At 38.1% G+C, this 11006-nt stretch overlaps 1 protein-coding gene across 2 annotated transcripts; it reads right to left on the bottom strand.

Annotated features, from left to right (window-relative positions):
* Nucleotides 1-211: 211 nt before the first annotated feature.
* On the bottom strand, nucleotides 212-10356 carry LOC117304058. Of its 2 annotated transcripts, XM_033788545.1 has the most exons (15): nucleotides 10140-10356; nucleotides 8931-9089; nucleotides 8185-8322; nucleotides 7928-7988; nucleotides 7389-7554; nucleotides 6793-6990; nucleotides 6327-6594; nucleotides 5479-5672; nucleotides 4979-5144; nucleotides 4432-4583; nucleotides 3938-4133; nucleotides 3094-3587; nucleotides 2315-2463; nucleotides 1718-1922; nucleotides 212-1362 (listed from the first exon to the last, which is right to left on the bottom strand). In XM_033788545.1, the coding sequence occupies exons 2-15, from the start codon at nucleotides 9049-9051 to the stop codon at nucleotides 1111-1113; spliced, it is 2760 nt and encodes a 919-aa protein (XP_033644436.1). In that variant the 5' UTR covers nucleotides 9052-9089; nucleotides 10140-10356; the 3' UTR covers nucleotides 212-1110. The 2 variants fall into 2 exon arrangements, with proteins under 2 accessions (XP_033644436.1, XP_033644437.1); XM_033788546.1 differs by lacking the exon at nucleotides 8931-9089.
* Nucleotides 10357-11006: the final 650 nt, after the last annotated feature.

The following is an 11006-nucleotide window of genomic DNA, read 5'->3' as shown; positions in this document are numbered from 1 at the left end:
GATAATAATATAAAACGTTGTGAGAAACGTCTCCCTCTGTGTTTTGCAGCTGGTGATCCTCTAGTTTAATTGGTACAAGCAGAAAAAAAACAGAAGAATTGTTGTTGTTGAAAAGGGCAAACAAGAAGGGGAATAATGGGGGGGGGAGCAATTCTTAACATCCACAAAAATCTCGTTTATCAACAACACAGTTTCAAAATCAACTTCAGACTTGAAATAACAAGTTTGTACTGTACAATTTTAATCAGGCCTTTTACAAATTAATATATTTTCAAAACAAAATCCAACGGAACTGAATAGAGTATTAATTATTTACATAAACAAAATGAAACTGAATGCCAAATTAATGTTGGGGTGCAACAATGGGCTTGAATTACAAGTGGTAAAATTTACAAGTGGTAAAATAACATATTTTTGGGTTGTATTCATTCACATTGAGTCCGAGGGCCTAATTTCACTTGAAGCTGTTTTAGGAGAAAAATAATGCTTGAGAGATTTCTATTATAAGCACGAAATGAGTGTCCAGTCATAACCGTGTAAACTTAATGGATTGTGGCTGGTAAGCTGTTTTTGCTAAGCAAGAATTCCCTGTACTTAACAGTTACGCTCTACTTTTTAAAGCTGTCTTCATTCACACACCACACAAGTGTTTATCAACTGAAACCTTTGAACATGTTATCAACTTAGTATGGATGCTCACAATTTCTGATCAATATTTTTGTAAAGTGTCTGATATGTTGTCATAATTTGCTTAAGCCAATTGCAAAGTTTATTGAGAAACAAAAATAGAATGCTTGAGGACTTTCTTTGTGATTTTTATTCTTACCAACCCTTGTAACACAAAGTATCAGAAATTATTTCACGGCTATTGTCGATACATGTATTATTTACAATTGTTTTATAAATTTAACATTTTGTCTCATGGATTGACCCTTTTTCATAAAAATAAATGAGCCCAAACACCCTGAGCCCTTACGCCTTTTACCTCCAAAACAAAGGTGTTGACTTCTACTCGCTGACTGCTCAGCGTAAGTCAACATTTCAGACAGTAGTGATGAAGGCTTACAACAAGTCTAGCTCTTTGAGAAAAAACCTTAACAAACAAGAACTTTATGGTCTAAACAATTCAATCTTGGCCATTTTGTAGATGACATCACAGAATGTATTGTAGTCCATGACATCTTTTCCGCCAACCTTGATGTCAAATTTCTGGTAGAGAACTTGGAATTCGGTTTCATTGACAAGTGAACCAAGCTCAAGTTCACTCAGGACACGACGGAACTGTGATCGCGAGACTGTGCCGTTGTGTACACGATCGTAGTCCTCAAAGAATGTGTACATCTGCATATTCGATTTCCTGACCTAGATAGTTCAAGAAAAACAAGAGGCAAAAAAAAGTTGCTTTTAAAAGTAGTCAAACAAAAGTTGCCAGGATCCTGACATTTAAGTCACATCCTTTTCCCACGTATAATGTCAATTTCGAATGATGTATTTTGTGCATTATCCATGGCATAGAGCAACACAAAAATCGTTTTGATCCAAGAATAAATCATAGGAAGATTTCCTTTTTTTTTGCAGTGAAACAATTTTATTAAATGTAAAAAAGGATGGAAATTCCAAATGCAGATAATGTTTTTGTTTAACAAAAACAAACATGATTCAATAGATTCATGATTTAATCTTCAGAAACAATAATGATTCCTTCAAGAGTATTTACCTGTTCTGCAAGTCTAGCCAGAGTTCGTTGAAGAATGATTTCCGAGTCTTTATCAAGGATATTCAGATCGACCTCAACTGGAGGCTTGAACTGGACGGGTTTGACCTGAGGAGCTTTCTCTAAATGCTTCAAAGTGAAAATGCTTTCGATCTCATCACAGAACGGCTCGTACTGGACGTAGGCAACATCAGGTGGGTATTCATAGCTATAAAGATAAACAAAGAAAGGATCTATAAGCAAAAGTAGATAAAGTGAATGGAAGTTTGTGAGTTGTTCAACTTCTTTTAATCTTACAGGCGGGAGTTGGGGGTTGAGGCAAGAGTTATATTGTTGTTTTTATCTACTTTCATTTTAGCTGCCTCAGTTTATGGTAGACAACAAACTTTTGCCAATTTTAATAAGATTGACTAGGATCTTAAATCTCCATTGTTGGTTTATATTTTCTGCGGTGCAATAAGGTATCAAGGATGAGCATTTTACTCCAAACAAATAAAAAATTGGGGTTGGGCAAAGAAATATTATAGAAAAGGGTACTTCTATAGCCATGTAAAATAAGTGTTACTTTATATGATAACTAAAGTCTTATTAGAGACTTACACTTGCTGCAAGATGTCCACTTCTGACGCTTGAAGTTCAAGATGTGCAAGATCAAGAGCTCGCCTGAATGTCGTCTTCAGCATGCGACCCGTACGGAGCTTATCATAGTCACGAATAAACTCTTGGACTCGGATTCTCTCTCGACTGACCTGCGATTTTAAGAAAAATTATTGTAAAAAAAAAATAGTTGACAAGCCTTGAACTTCATACTTGAAGGGGCACAGTAATTTCCTTTTGTCAAGGGGCACTTGTATAAGGAAAATGTTTGTATTGGAACTTAACAAAGGGCATAGCATAGGGCACTACAACAGCCATTGGTGCCGTGGGCCCGAGTTGATGGTAAATGAAAAACTGGGAGAAGCAACAAAATGATACTCATCTAAGTTTTCACAACTTTAGATTGCAGCGTTGAATTAATTGTGCACAAAAATATTGTTTAGGAAGTAAATAGCACGTCAGTTCATCACCAATTGACAAACTTTTGAACATTTCATCAAAATCAATAATCTTGAATCAGTGAAAACAATAACAAACAGCTAAGGTTTTCAAATAGTTTTGTGCAATGCTCATTGTGTGCTTTTTTCAGTTGAGCCAATCAAATTATACATTGACGCAGTTGCTCTTTATAGTCAGTGAACTTTCCTTTTTAAACTACATTTTGTTTTCTTTTAATCAGTATTGCTGTTTCTTGTCTTGAACAATACAATTTGAATGTTTTGGGGGTGATTTGGGGAGTCGATTAATAGACTTTTCAATCCAATATTACTTTAGGGTTGTACCTTAATCTTAATCTTTTTCATGATCTCCTCATAGTTTGACAGTGGATTCTTCTCTAGCGATACCACTCTAGAGTTAACCAGTCTGAGGTCTTCAAGCCTCTTGGTGTATTTCAGCTCCTGGGGGTCCCTCGGTTGTAGATCCTCCAGGAACCTTAGGTAGTTGAATCCCATCGCATTGGCGTACTTCAACTCCAGAAGCTCCATCTCAATCTCAGAGGCGTTAAGCCCCAGGAAGGTCAGGCATTGACGGAATTGCTGCTTGGTGACCACCCCCATGTTGTGTAAGTCATAGTCTTGGAAGCAGGGCTTGCTGTGGATGCGTCGCTGGACGCTGCGTTTGTGCATGCGGTCCATGGCATGGTCAACGATGGCAGCCTGGTCAGGGGTTGCTGAAGACCAGTTCATGGTGCCTGGCTTCTCGATGAGGAAAGACTCATGTGGAAGGACTTTATTGGTGGGGGTCTTCTCCAAGTCAGGTTCTACCTGAGTAAAAACTGTATAAAAGAAACAGGATTTAAAAACTAAAACCTGTGCCGATAAAAAAATACCATCACTTTCAAAAGGAAATCGGATTTAGACAATTTTTTTGCACCTGAAGACGGCCCTTTCCGCTTTTATATCTTGTCAAAAGGCATAACCGCTCTGAGCTCTTTATCAAACCGAGCCCTGGTCCCTTTGACTGCAAATGGGGCAACCCTGTTTCAGCCCAAGGAGTGGCACCGGCCCCTCACAAATAGTTGGTTGTAGCCAACACCTTGAAGTGGCCTTCAGGCATTGTGTGGCTGGCGACTTGCATGAATTATTATTACAAATAATTAAAGAAATTCCAGAAGGGTGAACTCACCACCTTCGATGTCTTTCTCAAAGCGTTTCCATTGGACATGTAGAGGTTTCTGTGGGTGAGTGTAGTAATCACATAGAGCTTTCGATTCCTCCCTGGTTAGGTTACGTTGTCCCATCGATGTCAGACCCATAGTGAACTGGCTACGTGGGATGGAATGCTCTCTCAATGGGTCAAAGTCTTGGAAGTACTCGCAAACCTGTGTGGCAGAAAATAAATGTGGAAGTTCGAATAATGTGTGACACATTTTGTGACATTTTCCCAAATTTTTCAAAGAATGATTACATATTTTCGCTCAAATATTTTCAGAAACATTCACATGAGTGTGAAGTGTTTGTTTGATATAGTTTAATTTTGAGTTGAGCAAAGAACACTGGCCAGTCAACTTTTCTTAGTTCAACCTCAAATTATTTCAACTTTTACCCACGCCTTTTTCAGTTGCAATATATAACTTGATATAACAAAATTTCATACAAGAGATTTAATCGACTATTTACCCTGACTCTGTTGACCAATACATCATGTTTGATTCTCTTCAATAAGTCAATGAGATCCACTTGGCTAGTGTCCAGTGCTTTCTGATCGTATGGAGTCCGAGGTGGTTCCTTCTCAGCTGGTGTATCTGAGTCCATTGTGAAGGCAATATAGTCTGGTAGGAGAGACACAAAACAGGTGAATATAAATTATCCATAGAAGTAGGATTTGAAACTTTGCACCATGGAAACAAATTATAGAAAGTAGGTTTGCTGTAACATGAATCAGTTGAGCTGAGGTACCCCGACATAACTCAACCTGAACCCTAGCCCTGAATTAGTTCTATTGAAAGTACTTTGAGTTATAAGACTCTTTCATTATAGCACTTTCAGCTCAAGCAAGCCTCTGACAGTGGCTCAAAGACAAACAAATTAAGAAAGAGTATGTCGCAAGGTCTATTTTATCTTCAATATTGGTGCACTTTTTGGCACTTACTCCTGCAACTTTAAAACAACGCTTTTTACATTTAAAGCAATGAACAAATATTGAGACTTGCGATGATAAGCTTACCTTTATCAATAGCTTGAACCAGTGCTGGATAGTTCACATCACCACTTTTGGGTTCTTCAAATTTACGACATAGAAGTTTGAAGTCTTCTGATTGGACGTTAATGCTCAAGAAGTGGAGGATGCGACGGAACTGCGACGGTGTGATGTTACGAGTGTAGGCTTTACTCTAAAAGTACAAAGACAAATTTGGATCATAATTAAAAAGGCTAGACAGAATCACAAGTTTTCTGAACAATTAACTCACACACTAGTTTAATTTTCACCTACGTCTTATGGAGACAGTTTTTATAGAATTGGTTGCGTATATCGTGGCACAACTTTCGCAAATAACTTACATTATAATTGCTCTGTGTTGTTTCTTGCGATATTATCTCGCAACTTCGATGATCAATTGAGTCAAAATTGTCAAATGAGGATACTGGTGCTTGGCCAACCAAAAGTTTACCCTTTCTTTAATTATTGAAAACAAAACTCAGTTAAAAGGTTTTCTTCTGACTTACTCGATCGTAATCCTTGAAGATGGGGAAGCACATGAGTCTCCGCCTCTCAACAGTTGAAGACATCTCCTTGAGAATCGTAGAAACTCTAGCTTCCTCTGATTGGCTAAGAGGGTTCAACGACCTTGAGAGTTGACCTTGAGGCGGACGGTACACTCGCGTCTCTGGGTTCTTCTCAAGGTGGGGCTCATTGAATGCTGTGCCAAGAAATTATTTTAAAAAAATTATTTACAGGAAACTCACCGATAAAATTCATGCAATCTTAAAGGAGGCACTTTGAATATTGAAGGGAGGAAATACAAATTTGTTGAAAATTTAGTCACAAATAAATTAAAGCCTACTAGAAACTACATGTCTAAAGCTTGGTTTCCTTTTTCTTCCTGCGTTCCTGTGTTCAACTCCTGTAAAACATTTGCTCCAAAAACAGCATTTGTGGCGTCAAAATTTGCTTTGCATTCGCAGGAAATACAACCAGGCTTACTGCATGTGCGTCATCTACAATGCAAACCGTACAATAACAAACAGGGAAGCTGACTAGGGACATACAACCAGGCTTACTGCATGTGCGTCATCTACAATGCAAACCGTACAATAACAAACAGGGAAGCTGACTAGGGACATACACCCAGGCTTACTGCATGTGCGTCATCTACAATGCAAACCGTACAATAACAAACAGGGAAGCTGACTAGGGACTGTGAACAAGATTCAACCAGGCTTACTGCATGTGCGTCATCTACAATGCAAACCGTACAATAACAAACAGGGAAGCTGACTAGGGACTGTGAACAAGATTCTACCAAGATTTTTTATGAGTGATGATGTTGGGTGAACGAGTCCATTATACGTACCGTTTTCCATAAGATCACAGAACTCCTTGTAGCGCACCCTCCCGTCTGGCAACTTGTAAAACTCCGCTAGCTGCTGCACCTCTCCGCGAGTCAAACAACCTTCTTTACCAACACACAACATCAGACCACACTTGAACTGATTCTCTGTGATGACACCGCTACGAAGTTTGTCATGGTCGCAGAAAAACTCAGTGGTTCGAATTCCGTTCTTGTGGACTGCGATCTGAATACGTTTGAAGATCTCCCTTAGTACCTCGTCTCCTTTTTCCTGATTAGTTAAGAAATAAAGGACATTATGAATATTCATAGTGAAAGCTGGCAGCAGTCTTAAATGTGAAGGAGTTGTATTCAAATATGTTCATACTTTTCAATACCTGGAGACTTTTCTCTCGAGTTTTGTTTTTTAACTTATCCCTGCCATACAAAGTTTCAAATTCTAACAACCAAAAACAAAAAAGTTACGCACCACTCTTGGAATGTTGTAATGATTCTGAGGCAAAGGATTAAATAGATCATCCTCGAGTCCAGCTTTGGCTGCCTCAACATCGTTGTGGAAGTTGAGATAGTTGCAGAGGTTTGGGGTGTTTGGGTCCAAATAGCTCTTCTTCAGGAGCTCTACTTCTTCATCTTCAAGACCTGGTGGTCGTGGAAAACTCCTCGCAAACTGCAAAAAAAATAGACCAAAGAGCAAATTGGTTTAGAATCCCTTAAAGACAAGAAAGTGGTGAAATCTGGTTTTGATGACCATGTTCGCCGCAGTCTACCATACAATGTCCTTCACAACGACATTATTGTCTTAGTTTCCTGTGTGTGTTGCTATGCAAGGATAAGAACCGAGTAAACTTAACTTAAGAAGTACGTGTTTATGGCATGGTGTTGCCTGCATCAACTTGCACCGCAGCTTGTAAATAAACCGTTAAAAGCCCCTTTTTTAAGTATGTCTTTTAATTCCAAGTGTAGCTCTGCATACCTGTAGGAAAAACCATTAGGGCTAGGGGACACTAATAGGGTCTGATATTAAGTGTTATTAAGAACTGAATTAATGATTCTTATTATACTGACCTGGCTGTCAGTAACAGTTCCAATATGATGTCTATCAAAGTCAGTGTAGCTAGAACTGATATTGATTCCATGGTATTTGTAATACGGAGCAATCCTCTGAATGATCAGCTGAACCTTCTTCACTGACGCTGGGCTGAGTGGTCGCAATGAACGAGTAGTACCAAGGCTAAAATTTGAAATAATAAACACAAAAATTATTAATAAATATGTTGAGATTGATGTGGTTTAATGTTTACATTTTAACCTCAACTTCACTGCTACAAATCTTGACACTCAGGTTAGCTCATCGTTTCATCCCTGCATTACACCTGCAAGGACCCTGGTTTGAATCCCAGATCAAGCATGGCACAGGTTAGCAAGAGACTTAGACAGGCAGCTTATGCAATCACCATGGATTTGCAGTTTTACGTCAGATACTTTCATACAGTTACCTAGGAAAGCATAGCATGCCTGTTTGTTAGCAGCGCTCGGATATGGAATATGAGCACTAAGCATAAAATCTGCCGGTAAGCAGGGGCTCTTTGAAAGTCAATACTTACAACTCATCTGGTGCAATCGTTTGTGTCTTTGGCTCAACTTTTAGGTTGTCTGGCTGGAAAGCTGCAATGCAAAATAATGAGATTCCAAAATTAGATTTAGTTAATCCTCAACCTGTTCATTACACACAGTCACAAAGTGACTTGTTTGACTGCTGTTTGTGGTTTTATTAATATATTTTTCAAAGTATTTTAACAGTCATCATTTATCAACTTTTAATCAAATCCCTGAGTGTTTTGATAACATTTCTTGTACTTACTGCTTTCAATGACATCAGCAAACCTCTTATAGTTGACCATCCCATTATTGTCTTTGAATTTCTCAATAAGAACATCTTCCTCTCCCTCGGAGAGGATACTGGAAAAACTCTGATCAAGACATCTCTTGAATTGGGATTCTAAGACAAAGAAGATAAAAACAATAGGACGTTTAATAATACTATTCTAGCCTTGCACAAGGCAGACAGGTTTTCACTTGGAGTAACCCCACGCTGACAGTGTACTGTACACTGTGCGGATACTGTTACACGATAGTGCAATGGTTTGCATAGTCTATGTACTGTAGTCTACACTTACTCACAGACATTCTCAAGTGGGTAGCGTGGTACAAAATCAACATTTCAGTGTCACATGGTCAGTATTTCTGTAGTCAAATACCCCTTGAAACAAGTGTATTGGCCCTGAAAAGGGGAGTACTCTGCGGTAATTATCTCAACATTTAACATTTCCTCTGAAGGTCAAAACATCAAGATTAAAGCGGCTCTTATCAGAGCCACTACTCCTTCAAAAAAGATTTGACCTATGGTTGTACCGGCAAGTTTACTAATATGAATATTCATATTTATAGGCCTATTTATAGGTTCAAGATCGTATTTAAAGATCTTATCGAGTAAAAGGCATGCCCAGCCCAGGTTAGGATTAATTACCGTCCTTGGGATGTATTGTGTACAAAGTTACTTTAGACAATTATTTCAAAGCGATCAATGCACCTATTTTTTGTACTCACTTGTAACACATCCACTTCTCAAAATGTCAAAATCTTTGAAGAATTCTGCGACACGGACCCGTTTAGAAAGCATAAACTTTCTGATGTGGTCTTCGATTCCCTCAACCAGTGGGACAGGCATAGTGGAAGTGGTTGGGTGTTATTCTTTGTTGAATTAATCTGGAGAATCAAATCATTTACAATCAAATTAACAAACTTATTACCACCCCCACCGCCCCCCCCCAAAAAAAACAAAAAAAACACAAAAAAAACCACAACATCATTCAATAGAAATTAACATTCATTCAATGTTTATTGTTTGTAGAGACTGGACTGGAGTACAGGTTTAATGCTGGTAAATGAAGGAGGAAAGGTCAGATTCTCAATTTCAGATCAGAGAGGTAAAAACAAAATATATTTATTTATTAAAAACTTGGTCAAATTGTAAATGGTGTTTGAAGCTTTGTGTGTTGATGGTGTGGAGAATAATGAATATAAATCATAAATGTAGGCTAATTAATACATAGCTTAGTAAACTAGGATTCGCGGTAAGGCCTACTACAAAGTACAAGTTTACAACCATGTCACTGTGTAAAATCTCTTTTGAGGGGGTGTTGGCTCTGAAACCAGCTTTGAAACTGGCTCTTTTCTGAGCCAACACTGCATAAAAAAAAAAGATTTTAAACATGTATGTTATACCTGCAAAGTGCAAGTCTACTGTACTGCTATTAACTTTTTACATGTATATTAAATTAGCCTACTCTTGCTTGGTAAAATTGGATATATCGTGGATTCATTTCATGGATGAATGGATGGACTCAGTCGGACATGGTCGGACTCTCTGAGAATACATGATTGTAATAATTAATAATTAGACTTAGAGGCCTAATATAATAGTTAATAAATTTAATGGTTCAATCAATATTCAATTAAAATCATGAAGACATGATATTCTGTTTTGTAATAGCTTTACGCATGGAACAAAACTCAACTGTTCCAAACCCCATCCTCCCCCACATGAGTTCTTTCTAAGTCTAACTGTCGATCGGTCGAGTTGACCCATTTTGTCGTGTTGTTATTGTTAACGTCTACGGTCTAGTCTTGATGAGACAACAAATCCCTAATCAATATCGGCAAGTGTGACAAGTGAAACCCAACGGTAACGTACTTTTAAAAAAAGAAGTCACACACCAACACATCAAGGAATCAAGACTTATCAAAATAACTCACGTTTCAAGTCAAAAGTTGGAAGCTGCTAAAGAGAAATGTTGTCATCGGCCATCAGTATAAAGTTGAGCTGGAAATCTGTTGTATACGACTCTGACGTGCCACGGCGAACTATTATGTGTGTAACTTGGCAACAAACAAAGTTGACTGTTTTCTCAACAGAGGGCGCTGTATCGTAATAATGGATCCCTTATCGCAAATACCAATACGCAAGCGCAGACTGTTGAATGAGGTGCATTGTGGGATATATATGGATCAAATTTGGATACCAGCAAGACCACAATGCACCTAATTCCAAGCTTTACGCGCGCGCCCCGGTATTTGCGAAAAGGTATAATTCCTCCACACACCACTCAACAACGGGGGCTGAGCGTGATTTTGTTGTAACATCAGTGCTTGCTAGCTGCAGGCAGCAGGCAGCTAGGTGGGAGGCTATTGTTTGTAACCTCACCACAACATCGATTTATATCGGAGTTTCTATATGACGGGGGAGGGTGCTATGCTTTTGTTTCGGAAGGGCACGATCTTCTCATGCGTTTTTGTTGCTGCGGGTTAGACACATTTTGTTTTACAAAACGCATTGTGAATTCCAAATTGCAACGTTTGAATGAATTACATAATGAATAAAATTTTGTATTCTTCATTTTATTTGTCTTTGTCAATAGAGCTAATTAAAAGTAAAATCAACAAAGATAATGTTAAATAAAAATTTGCTAAGACACACGGGTGAATAAATAATTATAATAAAAGGTGTATACCGTTATCGGATTGAAAATCGTTATCAGATGTATATATTTATTGATTCCGAAAACTGATAAAACTTAAAGTCACCTGGAAATAGAATTGTTTGTCTTTCAAACATAAGAGTAT

The sequence above is a fragment of the Asterias rubens genome, chromosome 20 (assembly GCF_902459465.1).
Source record: "Asterias rubens chromosome 20, eAstRub1.3, whole genome shotgun sequence".
NCBI classification, from domain to species: Eukaryota; Metazoa; Echinodermata; class Asteroidea; order Forcipulatida; family Asteriidae; genus Asterias; species Asterias rubens.
This window is presented reverse-complemented; position numbering and strand designations above follow the sequence as displayed.

Coding starts and splice junctions, on each gene's coding strand:
- LOC117304058 (XM_033788545.1), bottom strand. CDS start 9,051: ATGCCTGTCCCACTGGTTGAGGGAATCGAAGACCACATCAGAAAGTTT. Junction 8,323..8,930: donor GAGAAGTGGATGTGTTACAA/GTGAGTACAAAA, acceptor TCTTTGTCTTAG/AATCCCAATTCAAGAGATGT. Junction 3,588..3,937: donor TGAGAAAGACATCGAAGGTG/GTGAGTTCACCC, acceptor TCTTTTATACAG/TTTTTACTCAGGTAGAACCT.